Source organism: Coenobita brevimanus, chromosome 95 (assembly GCF_032717465.1).
Source record: "Coenobita brevimanus isolate Jiangsu-jjx chromosome 95, ASM3271746v2, whole genome shotgun sequence".
NCBI classification, from domain to species: domain Eukaryota; kingdom Metazoa; phylum Arthropoda; class Malacostraca; order Decapoda; family Coenobitidae; genus Coenobita; species Coenobita brevimanus.
Window position 1 is genome coordinate 34525744 of NC_137048.1, and position 23462 is coordinate 34549205.

The following is a 23462-nucleotide window of genomic DNA, read 5'->3' on the forward strand; positions in this document are numbered from 1 at the left end:
CTGTCTAAAGTAAAGACAAAGTAAGGACACATTTTGCTCAGCCAAGAGGTGCCTGTATTTCTTAGTCAAGTCATTAGTGGATTAGAATCGTAAGAAGCTGGTGCACTTGGCAGTAAGGGTTCAAAGCTGGAAGCTGGACCAAAGATGTTCATCCCTTACATGTTTCAGACTGGATTTATAAAGTTGAAAGTGTAAGTTCATGGTCATATCTTTAGTCTGACGTATCATTACCTGTACTAGTCATTGATAAATGTGGATATCATGTTTGATCTCTTGTGAAATGTTGTACTGTATATTATATTAAGAAGAATAAAATGTGATTAAAAAAAAAAAAAAAGTGCCCTCAGTTTTACGTTCTTTGTAGGCCACAACAGGAGTCCTCTTATTAATTGCACTTAAAAGTTTAGAGTCACTGTATTCAGTAGTGTGGATTACCAGTAAAAGCCAAGCCCATATCAGTAAATCAAATACAGGTAAATATATCCTGTGAAGTGTGGAAGGTGTTGCTGTTCAAATGATACTGCTGTATAGGGAAAGAGGAACCATGCAAACCAAAGCTTCAAAAAATCTTTATTAGCTGAAAAAATTGCTCATATCATTTTGGCTTCCTTTAACTGCATGGACATTGAATTTTAACGAACACTTATATTTCTGAAAAATATTAAAATTTGGAGAGCAAGTTAACTGTTAGTACAAAGTTTGGTAAAAGGTACATGTGCATAATAGTTGTGGAGATATAATTTCATGATATTTCCTTAATGCCTGAACTGTTCTATTCTGAAAGTACAGAAATTACCCACCAGAAATCTCAAATCATTGCTCTTAGATGAATTAATGTAAATCACCAAAAGAAGGAGCTGTAGATTTTTATTATTAAGAAATGAAATTCAGCATAATATTTTTTCCTTGATAATTGCAGCGTCAGTGACTGGAGAGACGAGGAGTCCGTGCATGTATAGAGACTGCCATTATGAACATTGTTTTTAAAGGTGTTGGTAATTGCTGTATCGATTATTCAGCTTGTTTCGTTGTTGGTGTTTAGGTCATTAGTGTTTGTTAATTGGATTTTTTTCATCCAGTGTATGGTTAATCATGTGTGGGTAATGAGATGTGTGGAAAATAATGTGTTTGGCTAAGTACTGGATAATCAGGTGTGTGGATAATGTGTATGGGTAATGAGATGTGGATAATCAGGTATATGGATAATAAAGTGTGGATATTAAAGTGTATGGGTAATCAGTTTTGGATAATGAGGTGTGTGGATAGTGTGATGTCTGCCATGATGGAAGTGTGACTGTTTTTGGTGATGATGTTTGCCGAGGTGCAGAATGGAGGAGTTATTGACGCTTGTATGTTCTCTTGGAGACCACACCATCACATTCGGCAGTCTGAAGTAGAAGAGAAACATCATCATCATTATTGTCCTCCTCCTCCTCCTCATCATCATCATCATCATCATCATCATCGTTATCATCATCATCATCATCATCATCATCATCACCATCATCATCATCATCATCATCATCATTTATCATCATCATCATCATCATCATCATCATCATGACTTTTTTTCATTGTATCCTATTCTTCCTACATGTCAACAAGTGGGTTGGTGGAGGGTTGGTGCCCCTCTCTGTAAAACAACTAACTCAGTGTCAAATGGCCACCCTTTACGGGATTATGGTGTCTGGCAAGAGATAGATAGATAGATATTAGAGGATGAAAATTAAAATGATAAATGGTCAAATTATTTAAGAGAAAATACATATTGATACCCAGAGTAGTTCATAATATTTTTTTGATCATAATACTGTTGGTTAATTAAGTAAAATGAAGCATAAGGTACAAAAGTCAGGGTACCATATTCCAGAACACAGAATAATGAGATTTAAATTGCTAGGTATGCTTTTGTTGATAAATGCTGTATAGTAACAAGCATGAAAATATCCACCAACTAGCTAAATAGCACTGGACAGGGCAACATGGAGGTGATTGGTTTTTGACCACCCTAAATGGGATTAAGGCATCTGGCTATAGATAAAGACAGATAGATAGATAGACGTCTAATAAGAATCTGGGTATGCAAGTAAAGATACAAAAAAATAGATCTTGATTAGCCATTCATGATGAACAAGTGTCTGGCTAATGAACTTGTGGATTGTATAGTAAAGAAATATTTCTTCATATGTGTGTAACTGAATGGGATAAGTTGAGGCACAGATGAATGAGAGTGTGAGGAGAGAGAGAGTGATAATCTGGGTACATGTGACCTTGAGGGGACTTTATGTTGGTTCTTTACATAAGGCACTAAGGGTGTTACTGTGAGAGAGTGTAATGGGAAGGAATGGTTAATTGCAGTACTTCTCTCATCATCGTGGTACTCATAATCATCATTACTGTCACTATTATCGTCATCATTGTTGTAATTATAAGCATCATCACTAACCCTAATATCATCATCATCATCATCATCATATGTTTGCAAGGCCTCAGGAATAGCTGTATGGTATAGTGACTAATGTACTGTAGCTTCCTGATATGCTGTAGCTTAATTCTTTTGCATCAAGGTATCAAAGAGAGAGAGAGGGAGAGAGAGAGAGAGAGAGAGAGAGAGAGAGATGACAACATGCAACAGCAGTGAACAAACCATGATCATGTGTGTGTCGGTGAACTCTCGGATGTACTTGGCGCTCTTGCCCTTGCTGGCCTTCTGGTCCTGGATCAACTTGTTACCCTCCAGTGTGAACACCGTCTGTGGGTGGCCGGGTGAGAGGGAAGGTTGCATTAAGGTTTGGCATAGGGGCGGCTGAGTCTGGTTTTTGTTTGATTTGGACAAGATTGAGTTGGGTTGGTTTGGGGTAGGTTTGTTTGGGTCTGGGTTAGTTTGATTTGACTGCAGGACTGGGTAAGGTTTGGGGTAAATTTGGTTGAGTTTGATTTGGAGAGGACTGAGTTGTGATTGGGATAGGTTTGTTTAAGTTTAGGTTAATGTAATTTGGACAGTAGTGAGTGAGATTTTGCTAAGGGTTAGTTTGATCTAGCCAGGAGTGGTACAAGTTTTGCTGAGGTGTGGGATAGTGTCAAGTTTGGGTTAGTCTGCATTAGTATCCCATCATGTAGTGCCATATATTTGCCTCTGTCTGTGCATATAAATCTCTTCACTCATTCCATCCTGCAGTCGTGTATATTTCTCTCAGTCTTTGTATGTATATTTTATTCCTCACTCTCATTCCACCTTTCGGTCTCATCTGTTAGTGAACGATCTGTACTCCTCACTCGCATCCCACCTTGCAGTCTCGGCCATCCATTGTAGTCTCATCCACTTCCTCGCCCAGTTTGAACTTGAGCTCAGTGGTCTTCATGGTTGAGATGGTCTTGAGGGTCCAAACGCCATTCTCCTCACTCAGCTCTACCGTTGGCTTTGATGTTGTCCCCAGTTTTCGCAGCATCATGCCAACGCCTGTAGGCAGTAGTTAGGACAGGTTAAGGACTGGGTGATTTGGGATTGGGTGAGGAGGATAATTAAAGACTGGGGATATTAAGGATTGGAAAAAATTAGGGATTGGGTAAGGAGGTTCATTGGAGGTTGGGAATATTAGGGATAGGGAAAAATTAGAGATTTGGTGTGGAGGGTCATTACAGATGAGAATATTAGGGATAGAGGAAACATAGGGATTGGATGACAGGGTGGTGAAATGTTGGGAACATTAGGGACAGACAAAAATTATGGATTGGGTGGGAGGGCAGTTAGAGGTTTGGATTAAAAGAGAAAGATAAATTAGGTTGACATTTACAATTCGTGATGGTGGATTATTGTTAGCATGTTTGGCTCCCCAGCTGTGGGCAGTGCTTTAGTCTCTTTCCCTTAACTTGGCCGAGGTTTTTGCCCTTTTGTAGCTTAAGCCACATAGCTCAGTGGCAGAAAAAGACAAAACTACAGCTCTCCATCTATACCAGGGGTTCCCAACCTTTATTTACCCATTACCCCATTTTCCACACCTCTCTTCACTCATTACCCCTCATTGCTTATGTTTCCACAATTGCATTTTAGCTGCTTAACATTTTGATGCCAAGATTTTAGTTTGAATGTAGGACTTAATTAAAGGTTAGGCTAAAACCAAGAGGGTTATTGCAAGGAGTAATTTATTTTTATTATTAACACTGATACCAAATAAACATGACATTCATCTCTGAATTTTAGTATAGGTCCGAAGTCTATCATAACTGGTATGATTTTTAGATTTTTTTTTTTTTTGTTACCTCCCCCATTACCCTTCACAAAAGACCAAATTACGCGACTTGGGGTAATTTACCCCAGGTTGGGAACCCCTGATCTATACCATAGCCCTTCTTCGTGGGCAGCATCACATTCTGACCATTATTTCATTGTTAAAGCTCAGCATTAAAGATGCGGAGATGCCAGTTTTTAGGTCAGCATGCAGTAAAATGAATATAGTTTTTCACTGTATAGAGTCAAGCCAGAAGGCATGTGATTAAGGATGGGTGGGATCGATGTCGGAATTAAGATTAGAGATTTGGTGTGATTAGATGTGAAAAACAGAGATGATGAAATATGTTTGAGTAAGGATTAATATTGGGCGAGATATGGACTGAAATTAAGGGATTAGGGATGGCATGAAACTTGATTGACCAAGATTAGAAAATGACATTAGGAATGATAAAGGTTAGGAATGGACTGAGATAAGAGAGGGAATTAAAGGTCCAATTTGAGACTAGGGATTGATTATTATTAGACTGAGAATTGATTATTAGACTGAGTATTATTAGGATGGAATGAGATCAGTGAATGGAGAGAGAGAGAGAGAGAGAGGAGTGAGAAATCATGCGAGGGAGGGAGAGAGAATTGTTTACATTGGTGAGGCATGGGTGAGTGGATCTCCCCCCCTCTCACTCAGCGGGTGTGGGGAAGGCTAAGCTGTAAACACAAACGAGGCAGTTATAGTCCACTGTAAACAAACCCAGACCGCCATTAGACATCCCACAGGCAGCCCTTATTCATGGATCTTTTTTTTTATTATTATTTTTGAACGTATCTTGGTGTGTTGAGCATTAAATGTATCCCATAATTTTGGAATCTGGACTTTGTTTAGTTTTTTTAAAGTTTACTTTTTGCTTGGTGTGTTGAGCATCTAAATACTGTAATCTCCCTTAATTTTGGAAGCATTTTAATCATGAGAATTGATGGAGGTTAGGATTTGGATGGAGGTATGTAGGTATGGATAGGTGGATGGCGTTATGTGTGGGTGGATGTATGTGTGGATAGCGTTATGTATGTACAATATATAGGGATGGATGGAAGTTGTATGGATGCATGTATTTATGTATGGAAGTATGTATGGATGCTGTATGTAAGTATGAATGGATGATTGGTGGAAGTATATTTGTATGTATGTATATGTATGCACTCATGCTTGCGTACATGTATGATGTTTGCCTTGTTTGACGTATTCTCCTGCACCACATCCTGTAAGGAGTGGCGTTTCCTCTCCCTCACTCAGCACTGACCCCCTCCCCCCCCACACTCGTCCCCACTATCACACGTCACCCTCCCTCATAAGCGGACCTCCTGACCTGCATCATGTGAGGGGTGCCTTGGAAAACAGCACCTCCAGGCATTTGTCTCCTTACTCAGCAATGAATCCTTTCCCACGACACACAGCCTTCCCTCACGCACTTCCTCGCTTTGTCCCTAATCAGTAAAGAATCCCCTGCCTGCCTTTTATAGTTCCTGACCCTGTCCCTAAGCAGTAACGCACCCATTACCCACATCACACCAGCTTAATGCACTACCCAATCCTGTCCTTAATAACAAATCCTTCTCTTATCCCTACTCAGTAACGTACCCTCTTCCCACACCACACCAGCCTCCCTCATGTCCCCCAGCCTCTCCCCAGGGTCGGAATGATGTATGGGAGGGACGGTGGCCTGGTTCTTCTTAGTTCTCTCTCGTTGATAGGCCTAGGGAGCGCATTTGGTTGGTTTATTTAGGCTAACACTATCCGCAGCTGGTGGGAAAAAGGTTAGGGTGATGGTGGTGGTGATGATGATGATGATGATGATGATCGTGATGACGGTGCTTTTGATAGTAATGATGATGCTGGTATTGGTGATGATGATGATGATGATGAGGTCGTGTTAGACATCCTTCCCAAATTGAATAATATCGAGTAGTGATAATAAGAAGAAAAAAAAAAAAGAAAAGTTATTGGATTGAAAAGGCTTAAAAACTGAGAAGGGGAATTAGGTAGGCAAGCCCCCCTCCCCCCCACTCCCAAATTTTGATAGTCATTATTGAAACACCTGGCGTGAGGAAGTAAAAAAAAAAAAAAAAAATGTTTGTCTTCTACCTGCCCGCCGGATGTGCTCTGTCCCTATACGACCTTCACCTTAACTTTGCCAAAATTTTCGCCCGTTTTTTCACGTAGCTCACTGGCAGACCAGGACAGTGCTACGGCTTTGCATACTTACCATTGCGCTTCTTCGTGACTAGCAGCATATTCTAGTGCTAATCTGATTTTACAACGCTGCCTTCAAGATGGAGAGATGGCAGTTTTTAGGCCAGGTAAGAAGTGTATGGGAATCGCTATACTCTTTTCACCTTAACTTGGCCTGAAACTCATCTCCCCGCCTTGCATGCTGAGTTGTAATCGTTGTATGGTTTATAAAGACTTCATTAGGCTTGCATGCGTCGGCCTTGGTCACCTAATGGCGTCTCTTCATGCACCTTGATATCTGGCAGCCTCCCAATCCAGTCCCTTATCTCTCTGTCTGTCTGTCTGTCTCTCTCTCTCTACCGACTTACTAAAACATCTTTCCCTTTCAGTCACCCTTGTTATATATTTATTTGTTCATCCATTTATGTATGTATGTATTTTTATATTTTTCCATTCATGTACAATTTCCTTCATGGGCATACTCTTTCAAAAAACGCAAAATTTTCTGATAGTCTCGCGTTTTGTAATTGAGCTAGTGAGTCCAATGATACCAGCGGCCATTAATAAAGCAACGATAACTACCAAATTACCTCGTTAGGCATAGATAACAATGTTCTAATGATGATAGTAACGCCAGCAGACACCACGATAACGACCCGATAAGCATGTGAGGTTAGATAACAAGCTGGTGTGATTCGATCTATTGTAACGACCCAAAACCACGATAACCACCCAATTAGCCTGTTAGATGAAGTAAAAGTGACCTAACAATGATACTAACTACATCAAAAACTACTGAAACTACGAAATTGGCTTGTTAGGTTAGAAGACACGTTGTAATGGTGAGTCCTATACGTAACTATCAAAAAGCCACGATAACCACCCAATTAGGTAGTTAGGGTTGTTAGGGTAAGATAAGATGGTTACTGATAAGGGAGGATAAAGGCATTAAGGGTTTACGTCATTAATTCAGCGCCTACGTGACTATCTTCCCGTTCATGGTGGAGGCTTTAGGGATGAGTGATTTGCTCTCTCTCTCTCTCTCACGGGTACAAACAGATACACACGCTGACAGACGCTGATACACACACACACACACACACACACACACACACACACACACACACACACACACACACACACACACACCTCTCTCTCTCTCTCTCTCTCTCAACCAGTAAGAGGCGTGTGAACCTGAAGTACAATTAAAGATAAGAGCTATCTCACTTATCAGGGCGGCACTCGTGGAAGCGGCGTGTATAGTCTCTAGGTAACACGCCATCTCTATGTATGTATATGTATGCGTGGAGGAGGAAGAGAGAGAGAGAGAGAGAGAGGGAGTATGTGTGTGTGTGTGTCTATCAGTCTTTCTCTATATTTGTATCTATCAGTATTTCTATCTATCTGTGTCTATCTAATAATACTCATAGCCATTGCTCTATAATTAAAGGAAAAGATAGCACAGAAATACAGCTAAGAACTCTATAATCTAACCCAAATTAATCTAACTTACTAACTCTCTCTCTCTCTCTCTCTCTCTCTCTCTCTCTCTCTCACAGATCCAGTCCTTAGCTCAGAGATTAGGTGCCGTAATAACTGATAAGAAGAAGGCTGTGTTAGGCGCTTTTATCAGGCTGGCTTGTAATGCTGTTAAGTTTTGTGACTATGGGGGTTGAGAGGGAGAGAGAGGGAGAGAGAGAGAGAGAGAGAGGTGACCCTGTGGTGACCTCTGGCTCCCTGTTATCTATCGCTATCTATCGGCATCCTCCCCCTGACGACTCTCCAGGTTGTTATCTCGTGCTCATGACTCTTATCTCTTCTATATCCTCAAGTGCACTCGATACACACGTACATGTATACTGGCATGCATTGACGTACACAGTTTTACACACACACACACACACACACACACACACACACACACACACACACACACAAATTTATAGGTACTTATGTAGATTCTCTCTCTCTCTCTCACACACACACACACACACACACACACACACACACACACACACACACACACACACACACACACACACACACACACTGATGCACCCGATGTTATTTTCCCACATACGGATGCGGATATCAGAATCAGATATTTTACAGATGCGGTTATTGTTATTGACTGATATTGTTATTGGATGTTATTGTTATTGGATGTTATTTGTTGTTGTTATTGATGAGTTTAAAGCACAGGAATGAAGTGTTTTGCCAGGATGTGAAAATTAGGCAGGAAGATCAACGAGGAACATAGTGGAATAAGCATGATCGTAGAAATATGTAAAACTATACTCTTTTCACCCTAAGTTGGCCTAAATTTGCCGTCCCACCATCTTGAATGCTTAATTGTACTATATTAACACTAGAACACCATGCTAGTCACGAGGAAGTGTTATGGAAAGGATTACAGCGGAAGGTTTGTCTCTTTCTGCCACTGAGCTACGTGACATGAGCTCCAAAAGGACGAAAATCTGGGCCAAGTTAGAGTTAAAAGAGTATGGTTTAAAACACGAGGACTTAATTGCGTAAAACGAGAAAAACGGTGGCTCTATAGGTCTTTCACATTAACCTGGTCTAAAGTTTTGTCATTTTGCAGCTTATTTCACGTAGCTCAGTGGTAGAAAAAGACTATGCTATGGCTCTACAACCTTTACATGGCACCTCTTCGTGACTAGCACCATATTGTAGTATTAATCTATTGCTAAAACTCTGCAGTGGAGAATAAATCAGTGAGGAAAAAGTGTGTCGAACTGTCCACCCACAGATACGCCATACACGCTCATACATAAGCATAGATGATACATAGAGATAGTACAGATAAGGCCGTCCTTCACCTGTGTAATTGACCCCTGTACGGTGCCCACCTTGACGTCCCCCTCCGCTACCTTTGGGTTCTTTTACGCGTGGTACGCCGCCTCAGCCTACTCGTATATCGCGCACATGGGAGGATTACTGTTTCTCTCTCTCTCTCCACGGAAATACCCCACCGCCTCTTCCCCGTGCGCACATTTGCAGCACCAATGAGGACAATTATTAGGGTGAAAATCAGTCCCATTGGAAAATATGATTCGACGTCAAATTGAAACTGGCATAACAGGGACCCAATTCCAGCCATCCTGCCAAGTTTCATCAGCATCTTTTTTCCACTGTTGGCGGCGCTACACACACACACACACACACACACACACACACACACACACACACACACACACACACAGACACACAGACACACACACACACACACACACACACAGACACACACACACACAGACACACACACACAGGATTATAGTATACTAGATGTGGGTAGGACTATATTAACAGATGATGGAGTTGGAGTGGTGGACTAGGAGCAAGTGTGGAAGGGTGTAACTATCTTTAATAATTAATAATAATAATAATAATAATAATAATAATTTGGAATGAATTATAGTTACAGGTAATTGGGTTAGAGTGAAGGAGTTTGGACAGGTGTGGAAGGGCGTAACCAGCATCAGTAACTATAAGAATAATTTTGAGTGGACTATAATTGCAGGTGATAAAATAGACAGGTGTGGAAAGGTGTAACAAAAGACGGCCAGGTGTAATTCTAATCTAAAATGAACTCTAATTGTAGGCGATAGAATACAGGCAGGTGTAATTAATGACATGGGCAGGTGTAACTCAGGTGAAGTACAGAACATCTTAAAAGACTCACCCAGCGTCTTCATAAACTCATCGAAGTTCTCAGAGTTCTCGAGGGTGTATTTTCCTGGGACTTTGGCCATGTTGAGTGGGACTTGAGCGGCAGTTGTATGGAGTCTACGGAGGTCAGGGCAAGAGTGGACCACGATCGCCGGTCACCTCTCTTTATATACCCTCCCTCCCACCCACCCCCTACCTTGGATGCCGATTTTCTCCCGATTTACTCGTCCGATTTCTCTCTCTCTCTCTCTCTCTCTCTCTCTCTCTCTCTCTCTCTCTCTCTCTCTCTCTCTCAGTGAAGTGGTCAGTAAGTCTTATTAACACTCCTAATACCAAAATTCTCTCCTAAATTGAGCAAAGTCGTCTGGTAATAGCAATATATATATATATATATATATATATATAAAGTCATGGGATTGGAGGGGTTAACCTGTGCTCAATGTGAGCACTCTGAACGAGTTTGAAAATTTCGCAGCTCCTTTTCGTCAGCGATTTATTTTGCCTGTCGTGCCTCAATATTCTTTGATACAGACTGTGTCCATATTAAAACGAGGTAAGTGACGTACGAGAAAATGATGAGACGTGGTGGGCAGCATCTCAGAACCATTAGGAAAGGTGGTGCGTTGAAGTATTGTTATTATGTTACTGTGACCTGTTAAGCTTTCTGGAATGAACTGCCTTCAGGCCGATGCAACTTGAAGAGGAAGTTTGTAAATGTTGGCTACTGTAGCTGTGTGGAGACCATCTTGCATTCCCCAGGCAGTGTTGGCAGTCTTTATTTTATTGATTTAAACAGAGCGTCATTCTTGTATTTATTCTGATATTGTATATACTGTATTTGTATTTCTCCTCTCATTTGCACTTCTATGTCTTCTCACTTATTCTTAGCTTTATTTTTCTTGTCTGAATTTCGCCTTGTCTCTGTATTTATCCTTGTATTTGTTCTTGTATTCCTTCTTGTTCCTGTAATTATTCTTGTATTTGTTCTTGTATTCCTTCTTGTTCTTGAATTTGCTCTTGTATTCCTTCGCATACTCCTTCTTGTTCTTGAATTTGTTCTTGTATTCCTTCGTGTATCCCGTCTTGTTCTTGTACTTGTTCTTGCATTCCCTCATGTCCTTGTATTCCTTCTTGTATTTCTCCTCCTCATACAATTCCGGAAACCTGGCATCCTCAGAGCCTTCGATTGGGTTTTCCTGATAATGAAGGTTAAGGTTTGTTTCATATCTGTTTGTGCTCCGGGTGATAAGGTTAAGTAGCAACCGTTGTCCTCATGTTACAAGTTCAATGGCTTACTTGCTCCATTCCCTCTCCTGCCTCCCCCTCCTTGCTTATCTCCCCGTCCCTCACCCCTCCTTCCCTCCCTGTCTTCATCTCTCCCGGTGTCTAATGCTCACCCCATTTCTCTCCTCACCCCTGCCTACCTTTCCCTTTCTTTCTCATCCACCGTCGTTCCTACCCTCGCGCGCGTACACACACACACACACACACACACACACACACACACACACACAGTACAGGAATTATGGATGTGGAACAAGGCGTGTGCATATCATATATTTTATTACCGATTTTCGGGGGTGGGGGGCCAGAGAGAGAGAGAGAGAGAGAGAGGACACTTAAGGTAATCAAGGAGACACTCTGGACCCTTCATTGCCATAGCAACCTCTCTCCTCCTCCTCCTCCTCCTCTTCCCCTCTTCCTCCTCCTCTTCCCCTCTTCCTCCTCCTCCTCCTCCTCCTCCTCTTCCTCTTCCGTGTCAGTATCTTGCACTTAGCGCTTCCTTCACTTTTCTGTCTGCCTTCTTAACCCAGGCAAAGGTGGTGCACTGTAGATTTTCGCTGACTTGGCCTCCGTACCGTCTTGTCAGTGTTGAGAGGCTGGTACAGGGGGACGTAGGGTACCAGGGTGCTGATGGTACACGCCCCCTCCCTTCCCCCCGTGACTCATGCTGGGGGACAGATAAGAGAGGCGCTTCGTGTGTGTGTGTGTGTTGATAAAGATGTGCTCGGCGCGTGTGTGTGTGTGTGTGTGTGTGTGTGTGTGTGTGTGTGTGTGTGTTGATAAAGAGATGCGCGTCTTGTGTGTGCGTGAGAGAGAGCGAGAGATCTTTGTCTTCTCATGTTCCTTGCTTAAAACACTTCAAGAACATAGGTACTGAGGTTTGTGAAGTGGGTTACCTTCTTATTTCATTTACTTTTCATCTTTATTAACCATTTAGTACAAGACCAAACAGAGGGAACATTGTCACTGAAGGCCAAACAGGAAGGGTACATGAGGGCAAGAGAGTACAGTGACACATAGGGCAAAAATGATTACATGAAGCCCAGTTACAAACACAGCAGGGAGTCACAGCGCTACATATAAAACGGTATACAAGTAGAGCAGAAACTTTAGTAAAAATAAATAAGACACCCTTTTTAAATGAAGTGATGGTGAAGAGACTTGAAAGAAAATGGTAAGGAGTAACTTGCGTAGAGGAATCTTAACAGGCGCCCCGCAAGCTTGCCTTTTCTACCCACTCTATTCTCTCTAGATGTTGGTAATTTCATGAAGCAATAAAGATCGTGAGACAGGAGCCAGAGCTGAGTATTATCAAACATTGCACGGGTTAATGCAGATAAATACTAACCCATCAGGTACTGGGATAATTTATTGTGATCCTCATTTATTAGTGTGTTTAAGTACTACTATTTCCTTGAGAGCTAGTTGAAGAAATGCGATTAAACAGCATATTTTTTAATGTCTGTAGGCTATACTTTTTATACATTAACTCAGAACCAAGTAAAAAGTTAATGAAGAAGGAGTACCTAGTCTAAAATAATATTGTGTTCCGGAAAACTTTATCTTTTTACCTGCTGCTCATGTTGCACTCAGGTAGATGGCTCTGACCACGATTGTATTCAGCTGAGGAAAAGCACTGGCAGTCAAAGGGTTAACTGCTTGGGTTCTCTCTTACCACAATGATGTCATTTTGTGTGAACCAGAAAATTTTGCGTGTGATTAGAACGGTGAAAGAGTTTTTAATAATTAGTGATTATTGTTTATTTCAGATACTGAGAGCAAGAGTTAAGAAGTGGAGAAGGGCGTACCCAGCTTCCATAGCACGGCGGGTGTAATTACAGTTTTGGGCAGGAAGGCTTCAGGTAAGCTGTGTTGTTATGATGATGATGATGATGATGATGATTATGCAGGAGAAAATCTTCACACAAACGCTTATACTGTATTCCATATACACCACTAGGAGTGCTGTAGATTATCTCCATACATACATTTATTTACACACACACACACACACACACACACACACACACACACACACACACACACACACACACACACACACACACACACTCAGTTGGCTGCTCCCGTAGCTACTGTTCGAGAAGTATGCATGTGACATCAGAGAAGAAAAAGAGTAACTAAATACATCTTTTTTCTTCTTAAAAAAAAGAAAAAAAGAAAAAAGAGGACGACATACTCCCCATGAAAATAATGAATGTGTGGCGAACCCCTTCATAACCCTCCACTACAGTACCGCGGGGAAGTGGTCATAACGTTATCAGGTTATTAGACACACTCAGGAGGTTTAACCTGTAGTGAATGTCCTTTATTTATATAGAGCTTTGCATTTGTAGTGAGCTTTGCATTTCGTTCATCTCGTACCTGCGACTCTGCTATTCCCACTCAATGTCGTGGATCTTGTACCTGCGACTCTGTTCTTCCCTCTCAACCATGTCGCAGCAAGTAAACCTCTCCCCTGAGTCACCGTCTTGCCCACACCAGACCACAACGACCAAAACCTTGAGAAGCGGAAGACGCCACCACCACCACTTGACCGTCTGACTTGCTGACCACACACCCACCACCACCACCACCACCGTGTGTGTGTGTGTGTGTGTGTGTGTGTGTGTGTGTGTGTGTGTGACCTAACTTGCAGTGCCGTGGATTTGTTGAAGTGGAAAAACTTAGTATGTTTGTGAAATTCTCCCTGGCATATTAAAGTTCTTTGCCCGGCTACGTTAATTTTCGGTACAACAAGCTTTCCTCATTTCCCACAAAACCCACGAACATGTCATGAACCCCGCCAATACCAGTACATCAGCCCGGAATGAGACAGCTGTGGCGTGTTTTCAAAATGGACAGTAGGTATTAGCGCCGAAATGGTGACATGCGAAGTTGAAAAGTAGTAGGAAGACCTCAGGAGCTGTTATAAGAGTAGAATACATAAGAAAAATAAGTTGTCTCAGAGCTGGCGTTTGTACTTTTCAGCCGTTCAACATTTTTCACGCACACACACACACACACACACACACACACACACACGAGGCGATTAAGGCAGGCACAGTGAATTTTGCCAGTTCCTATCCTTTCCCTACAAGACGATGCACAACGGCTAAATTGACATAAAGATTCCCGGTTGTAAAAATATAATCTTGGTAGCATTAAACTTCACCTACGAAGCCGCTCCTCTCCCAGCACATTGAAGCCGCCTGTCCTCTCACCATTTTCTCTTGGCCCCGCGGCGGACTGCACCCAAACTGCTATACCTTGTTCATCACCACCACCACCACCACCACCAATGCCGCAGCCACGAAGACCACTACCACCACCATCATTACCACTAAGACCACTACCACCACCACATCCTTGCCACTACCACCACCACCACCATCACCACTACCACCACTCCTCTGCCACTTCACCACACCGTCACTGTCCCCATACGCATGTTACGGAGAGCCTCAGCCATGTGCATTTTATTGGATGGGCGAGTTTTGTCAGATTGGAGGGTGGTTTTGACTAGTAACCAAGGAGATTCTTTTTGGTAACTCGTTCAGTTCCGTCAGATGAAAACAGTGGAAGCATATCAACAGTCTCCCATCCTCACCACCATCATCAATCTTGTCCACCACACCAGCACACCTCACACCACAATACCACACCGCCACACCACACCACACCGCACCATCCAGAATCTCGTCCACCACACCAACACACCTCACACCACAATACCACACCACACCACACCACTCCATCATCAATCTCGTCCGCCACACCAGCACAGCGCCACACCACACCACGCATCGCGCCACTATACCACTCCCGATCAAGGTCTTCACACCAGGCACACACCGGCACAACTGAATCATTATTTTGTCGAAGATTAGAGCCATAAATAATACACATATTGTACACCCATCACTCAGAATAGACGCATCTCTCTCTCTCTCTCTCTCTCTCTCTCTCTCTCTCTCTCTCTCTTCTGCTCTCTCTCTCTCTCTCTCTCTCTCTCTCTCTCTCTCTCTCTCTCTCTCACTTGTTCACTACTAACATGCTAGTGAATAGATGAATAAATGTATGGTCTATTTAACAGAGAGAGAGAGAGAGAGAGAGAGAGAGAGAGAGAGAGAGAGAGAGAGAGAGAGAGAGAGAGAGAGAGAGAGAGCGCAGGTGGACGGAAGTGGAGGCAGGGAAGGGTAATTGGAGGGGTAGGCAATTGTGGTGAGAGAGAAGGGGGGGGAGGGGAGGGGAGGAGGAATGAAAGAAGGAAGAGGGAGGGAGGGAGGGAGAGAATGAAGGAGGGAGGAAAGGAGGGGGAAGGAGGGACAGAAGGTAAAAGGTAGGAAAGGGAGGAGCAAGGAAGTGGGAAGAGAAGGAGTGGAGGAAAAGAAGAACAGGAGAGAGAAAGTGAGAGAGATGGAGAGAGGAAGGAGAGAAACGTGGAAAAATGGAAGGAAGAAGGGAGGGAAGGAAAGAAGGAAAAAAAGTGGAGGAGGAAGGAATGGATTGAGATAAGAATGGAGGAGAGAAGGAGAGATGATTGAAGAAAGGAATGAGAGAGAGGAAAAGGAGGGAAGGAGGAAGGGATGGAGGAAGAGAAGGCAAGAGAAAGAGAGTGGAGGGAGGTAAGGAAATATGAAGGAGAGGGAATAAGGTGAGGGAAGGAAGTAGAAGGATGAGGATAGACTGGAGGATGAGGAAGGAGGGAGGGAGGGAGGAAGGGGGAAAGGGAGTGGATAATGAAGGAAATGGGAGGGGCAGGAAAGGTCAGAGAGAGAGAGAGAGAGAGAGAGAGAGAGAGAGAGAGATGAAAAGAAAAATATAGTGTGTGAGAAAAGAAAGCAGTCATCAGTGGAAACAAGAATATGAAGAGAGAGAGAGAGAGAGAGAGAGAGAGAGAGAGAGAGTGGGTCATGCATAATATCACCCCGGGCACAACACGACTCCTACCCTCACCCCTCTCCGCCCCTCCTTATCCTCCCCAACACTGCCTACTTCCTCCCCATCCAACCGTCATCCCTCCCCACTCTCTCCCTTCTTTCCCCATCCCTCCCCACTCCCTCCCCTCCCTCTCCACCCTTCCCCACTCCCTCCCTTCGTCCCCCACTTCTTGGATCTTCTCCCCTCTTCCCCATCTCTTCCCGAACTTCCTGCCTACTTCCTCCCCAGTTCCCCTTTCTTTCCTCCCCACACCCTCTTTTCTTTCCCCCCACACCCTCATCTTTCTCCCCTCCCCACAGTATTATCTTTCCCCCCTTTCTTTCATCCCCACACCCTCCCCTTTCTCTCCTTCCCACACCTTCTTTTCTCCCCCTCCCCACATCCAACCCTTTTCCTCCCTCCTCCCACACCTTCCCTGCTCCCCGCTCCTCACACCCTCCCCTTCACCCCATCCCACACTCTCTCCTTTCTCCCCTCCCCACACCCTCATCTTTCTCCCCTCTCGACATTATTTTCTTTCCTTTCCCCTGCTGTCCCAAACTCTCCCCTCTCCCCCCTCCCCCATGCACCCCTTTTCCCCCTTCCTACACCCTCCCTCTCCCCCTCCCCACACCCTTCTCTTCCCCCTCCCCTTTCCCCTCTTCCTGCATCCTCCCCTTCCCCTCTCCCCTTTGACAAGACCCGGTGGCTCAGTGGTAACAAATCAGGCTCTCAACTGGAACTCCACAGATTCATTTTCCGTGCCGATCGGACTCTTGGACTAAGTTGGTTTTCTCCCCTTGTCTCCGTCCACCTAGCAGTAGAATTGGGGACCTGGCGGGAACTTCGATTGTTGCGTGTTGTGTAGGGAAGAGTTTGACCTAAAAAAAAAGAATATCTGCTTTAGTAACCCCTCGTGTAGTTAATAGGTAAAAATTCTGAGCCATTTCTCCTCCTCCTCCTCCTCCTCCCCCTCCCCTTCCTCCTCCTTCTCCTCCTCCTCCTCCTCCTCCTCCTCCTCCCCCTCCCCCTCCTCCTCCTTCTCCTCCTCCTCCTCCTCCTCCTCCTCCTCCTCCTCCTCCTCCTCCTCCTCCTCCTCCTCCTCCTCCTCCTCCTCCTCCTCCTCCTCCTCCTCCTCCTCCTTCTCCTCCTCCTCCTCCTCCTCCTCCTTCTCCTCCTCCTCCTCCTTCTCCTCCTCCTCCTCCCCCTCCCCTTCCTCCTCCTTCTCCTCCTCCTCCTCCTCCTCCTCCTCCTCACTTTCTCCTCGTGTCTGTATTTTCCCCAACCTTGGCACATTTCTTCTCTCCCTTCCCCAGTCCCTCCCCACCTCGTTTTTTTCCTCTCCCCTCCTCGTTTTTTCCTCCCCACCTCCCCCAAACTCCTCCCAGTTTCTCCCTATCTCCCCCAAGCCTGCCTTCATCTCCCCCTCCCCTCTGCTGGTCTCGCCCTTCCCTCCCCATCCCATGTAGATTACTCCTCACCCCCTGGAGAACTCTCCCCTCCCCTCCCCTCCCATTCTTTTCCTCCCCAGGCATCCTTACATCCTTCTTCCCCCTTTCCTTTCCTCCCCACTTCCTCCCCACCTCCATAATTTCTATAGTACTCTCCCCACGCCTCCTCACCCCATGGATCTCTCTCTCTCTCTCTCTCTCTCTCACATTATTTTCATTTCTCTTCTCTCCCCACAAACTTCCCTTCTGTCCCCTCCCCTCCCCACCCCTCCCCTCCCCTCCCCACCCCTCCTCTCCCCTCCCCTCCCCTCCCCACCCCTCCCCACCCCTGCCCCTCCCTCCCCTCCCTCCCCTCCCACCTTTCTCTCTTTGACCTCTCTTTCATCCTACTGTTTCTCTTTCACTGATTTTTTCCACCCCTCTCTCTCTCTCTTTCTCCTTTCTCTCCCCCGACCTTCTCTCCATCTCTAACTTCTCTCCCCTTCTTGTTTTCCTCCATTTTCTCCCCCTCCTCTTCCTACTTTCTTTCTCTTCTCTTACTCTCCCTTCTCTCTGATCTCTTCCAGTTTTCTTCCCCCTCCCTCCTTCCTTTTCTGTTTCCTATTTCCTAGAGAGAGAGAGAGAGAGAGAGAGAGAGAGAGAGCAGACGTAACACACTCTTCTTTTTTTTAGAAAGTGTGAGAAAGGCAGTGAGCGACCAGGTTAAGATGGCCGCCCTGCCCTCTACACACACACACACACACACACACACACACACACACACACACACACACACACACACACACACACACACACACACACACACACACACACACACACACACACACACACACACACACACACACACACACACACACACACACACACACACACACACACACACACACACCAATATACATGTAAAGACGAATTGCTCTGCACACAACCTGTCATGCAAACACACACACACACACACACACACACACACACACACACACACACGGCGTTTGTTAGGTGTAGGTCCAAAAAAGCAGTTAGGTTGAGTGTCCAGATGTGTGCTTTCTATGCCCAATAAGGAACCCCAGAGGATCGGGGGGGGGGGACACCTCTCTCTCTCTCTCTCTCTCTCTCTCTCTCTCTCAGCAGGCTCACTTAACCCATTCAGTACGATGATGTAGTTTTCTTTTTCGGTCGTATTTCTAGGCGATAATACTCAGATCAAAGAGATTTTATAGACGCCCTCACTGCTAGAAATCCATCCTGAGCTGATCAAAAAATCGTCTGGTGATCGCAAGAATAAAAACATAGGTCATCATCTTCAAGGGGTTAATTCCACAAACTTACGATCAGTGTCTTGTAAAACTTCGTACGTACGCTGATGTTCATAGGGCAGATGACCTGACTGGCTTCCTTCTCCACCAGGGCCAAAATTCAGAAGCCAGTCTACCATTCGTTCGTTGCTAAAAATTCGTTCATATAGGTATTTTATTGAGGGTGGCATTAGATGTATTTATAAACTTTGAGAGGAGTCCTGGCTCTTAAAGGGTTACAGACTTCATTGACCCTTTTTACCAACAGGGGTAATGAATGGTACTCTAATCAGACTTGCACCACACTAATTTGTTTACCTGAGAAGAATCGTAGCGGTCCCATGCCTCCTTTTTATCACCTCCGTCACCATCACAGTTACCATTATCACCATTACTTCCACGATTTTCACCACGATCTCATCCGGACCCTATTTGTAAACACTGGCGCTTCAGCAGGACTTGTTTCCACACACATCTCATCCTACATTTCACAAACCTGTCACTTATACCCGTGCATGAAGCGTGGGTGGGGGCGGGTCATTCCTCCAGTGGCCTATGTGGTGTTTCTCGGCCCAATGGATTACCTGCACCTTAGAACTTCCCTGAAATCATTTGGAACGTGTATAACAGAACTGGTCGTATATCGAGAGACGCGTGCAAGCTCATTTCTCTAATTTACGCGGATATTCTTACTTTCTACTTCTTCATGGTCTCTGTATTGCCACATTGCAGTCTCTCGTTCCATCCTGACCCACCTTCCCGCAAATATTTCTCTCTATTTTAGCCACACTCCTTAATCCCGGAGGGGCTGGCCACCGATAAATCGCTTCAATTTCACCCTGTCCTCCGCATCAAGCCGCCTAATCTCAGCCACACTCTTTCCTTCCCTCCCAAATCATCTTCCCTCATCTACTTTTCATCTTTTCCCCAGCTTACCTGTAGTCCCACCCAAGCCACCTTCCTGGAAAGAGTCAACAACCCTGACGTACTTCATTCTTTCCCACTTACATTATTTCTTTCTTGCTTTCCCTGGCATATTGTTCTTACACTTGTTCCTTAATCTCTTCAGTACGGCAAGTTTTTTTGTTTGTTTGTTTGTTTTTTGTTTTTTGCTACTCTCAGACAGCCACTGTATATTCAGATCAAGGGAGACCTCATAGTGTGAAGAAGGTAATGAAGGCTTCTATCCTTTATTTGCCCACTGCCCAGTTTTCTCCACTGCTGTGACTCATTACCTCACACAGCAAATAACGCCAACACAGAACGCTGGCTGTGTGATACTTGGTTTAAGTGGCGTATAGTCCTAGACTCCAAAATAGGAATGTCCTTGTTAATTTATATAAGTAATGAATATGTATGTTGGATTATTTTTATGTGTATATTACTGTTGCTGGGTGTACAGACAGTGACTAAAAGGAGTGTGAGTGGAGGGCTGGAAACCACCCTTCTGGTGTCGGCGTGGGGGCGTGGCCACCGCATCATCCACCATTTATGTTTCAAGCAGAGCTGTCTCACATACGAATTGGAAAATTGAACTGGGGATTCCTTATTCCTCTTAATCATGCCCCTGGAGATTATATTAAAGAGCATTGCGCTCGATCTCATTCCATGCCAGCTTGTGAATACTAAATCATTATTTTTTGATTATTACTATTAATTATCTCACAGCAGAGTACATATTGCCTCACATGAAATAATTTATCCCAGGTTGGGAACCCATTTTTTAGAGGAAGTAAAAATAAACTATAAAATGACGTCACATACCCAAAATATAAACACAAGAGGTTTATGCAGAGGGGAACTGTGGGGTGATTGTTGTGTGCTGGTGACGTAGTGTTGCTGCTGTGGTGGTTTGGTGTTGTCTGCTGTGCTTACGTACTACTAGTTTTTGATTTAAGATTTACCTAGTAGGGAAGTAGCAGATGTTGTTTGGTCACAGGTGCCTTACATGTGGTGAAAGGATGGTCATTGCACCATTGGCTTTTATTGTGGACACAGGGGGACATGACTGCATCGGGTGTTCTTTAGGTCGGGGTGTCGGGCGAGTCACCTACTGTCCATCTCTTTTGTCTTCCAAACCTGAGGGTAGGAGGGGCTGGCCAGGCTGCCTTACAGACTCCGTTATGTACCTGGGGTGTCCTGGTTGTGTTGGTGGTGTGGCGGGGGGTGCAGCTGTGTGGTGGCCGTTACTGTACCTGGTGGGAGGATGGGTACAGGTGGAGTTACGGTGGCTTGGTGTGTGTCGTGTAGGAACTGGAGTGAGTGCCAGGACTGTTTCGGCCACTGTTATAGCCATTCCTCACATACGGTAGGTGCATCTTTAAACTGTGGCAGTATTTAAGATGGCCGTGTGGCTGTGTAGTGTGCATGTCTCAGTGATGACCACCAGAAGCTTTGTTGTTTTTGTCTTATGTGGAGTGGTATTTTTTCATTCGATTTTTATTTCCAAGGGCGGTATCATCCAGACCACAAAAGGGAGGTTACCATGGCTCCCAGTTGCTCTGATTGGCAGCCGACCTAAGTGGGGAGCCTCTCTGACTGGCTGTGTTCCAAGCTGCTTGCCTGCTGATTTGCAATTGATCTGCACTTGTAGCCTTGTGGTCGCACGGTGCTTTCAGTGACAGAATCAGTGTTGCTGCCACCCATCCTTAAACCCACACGGATGACGGCGATAATCTGCCACAGTTCTCTACCCACCCCTCTTCTTTATTCATAACACATTACTTCTCTGGCTGAACACCTGGCCTCGGAACCACAAACACACTTTCAGCCAACTCACTATCTTACCTGTGATTTGTTTTGCAAGGAAGGACAAAGAGAACAGAGTGCAGGAACTTCATTGCCCTTGCTTTCCCTGCAAATCAAAATCCGAGTTACGCTGGGGACTTGTGATCGTAAGTTTGTTGGCAGATCAGGAGCCTACTTCGGACTGCCTCACGTGTACTACTGGGAATTGAACCTGAGGCCACTAAACGATATCTTGTGCTACTTCTATACGATTTAGGTCAACAGTTCTCTTACACACTAGAAATTGGTCCAGAACTTAACGAGATTTTACCAGACTCCAGCAACGTGCACGGGGGTTGGTGTTTCGTGTCATGTTTCCAGAGCCTCACATATGTAAACAGACTTTTGGCCGGGACTGTACTCCACTGGGCAGTTGGATACAAGAGCAGTGCCTTGATCTGTCAGGGTTCACTTCCTGGTTGATATAGCAGAGGTCTTTCAGTGTTGACTTTTGCCACATACCATAGTGTGATTGATGATGAAGGTCTTTGGGTTTGCAGTGAATGGGCTACAGAGGTGGCGTATGGGTTTAAAGTGTCTCGTAGTTGGCCCTTTCACACCCCTCCCTTTCTCTGCCCCCTCCTTCCCCCTTTCCTTTCTCCAGCCTACAGTACTTCCCCTCCCTTTCTCCATTCCCACTCCTCTCCCCTCCCTTCTCCCCTTTCTATTTCCCACTCCTCCCCCTTCCTCTCCCAACCCATTGGTACTTCCCCACTCCCTCCTCAGCACACGCGCGCGCCTCTGCCCTCCATAGTCGCCACTAGTTGTGCCAAATCTCACATTCCCACCTCCCAGTCTGGCATCTGTGAACCCTCACCCCTCACACCCCTGCACTTCACACCTTCCCCTCGATCAAACCAATCCCCCAGTAACCACTCTACCCCCAGCACCCCCCAGACTCGCACCTTTAAATGAGAAATAAGAAAGTAAGCGGGAGACTTGGCACCACCGCTGGGCACTCTGGGACGGCAGGAAGGAGTGAGTTCTCAGTGTGCCGCTAGCACTGGTATCGTGAAGGTTGGTGTATCTGCGCTTCTCCCACTTGATACCCCGTGTGTGAAAATGTGTGTAAACTGTAACATCCCCATTCTGTAACCTCCCTGTGGCCTCCCTTTGTACTTTTGGCTGACCTGTGAGTGTTATGCAGTGTCAGTCCAACCTGCTGAAAAAGAGACTGGATTTTATAGGTGAAAAGCATTGTAGAAGTGAGTATTAATTAGATTTTCATTCTTATAACCCCACCTGAAATTTTGTCCCCATTAAGTACCTCATCTCAGCCAGGTAATTTCCCTTAGCATGACAGTTTCCCCCATTATTTCCATTTCATATATATTTTTTCACTATTCCCAAATTTAGTCCTCAGATTTCACCATTATTTCTAGGGTGTTCTTCAAGTTCATGCCAACATCCCCATCATCATCATCATCAGACCTCCCTAAAGCCCCTAAATTTTCCTAAAAGTATCCCTTATTTTCCCTCACGTTTCCACTGCTCCGTAATTTCCCTCATTTCCTTTATTTCCCAGTTTCAGACAACCCCAAAGTTTCAGTCAACTCTGTTTCCTCAAGAACAGGAATATTTACCTA

The 23462-nt window shown here is 44.7% G+C and overlaps 1 protein-coding gene across 1 annotated transcript; it reads right to left on the reverse strand.

Moving 5' to 3' along the window:
- Window positions 1–1236: 1236 nt before the first annotated feature.
- Window positions 1237–10228, reverse strand: LOC145413298 (fatty acid-binding protein, brain-like). The gene is made up of 4 exons (XM_080283029.1): window positions 10159–10228; window positions 3288–3460; window positions 2648–2752; window positions 1237–1388 (listed from the first exon to the last, which is right to left on the reverse strand). The coding sequence occupies exons 1-4, from the start codon at window positions 10226–10228 to the stop codon at window positions 1338–1340; spliced, it is 399 nt and encodes a 132-aa protein (XP_080139155.1). The 3' UTR covers window positions 1237–1337.
- Between the last annotated feature and the right edge of the window lie 13234 nt (window positions 10229–23462).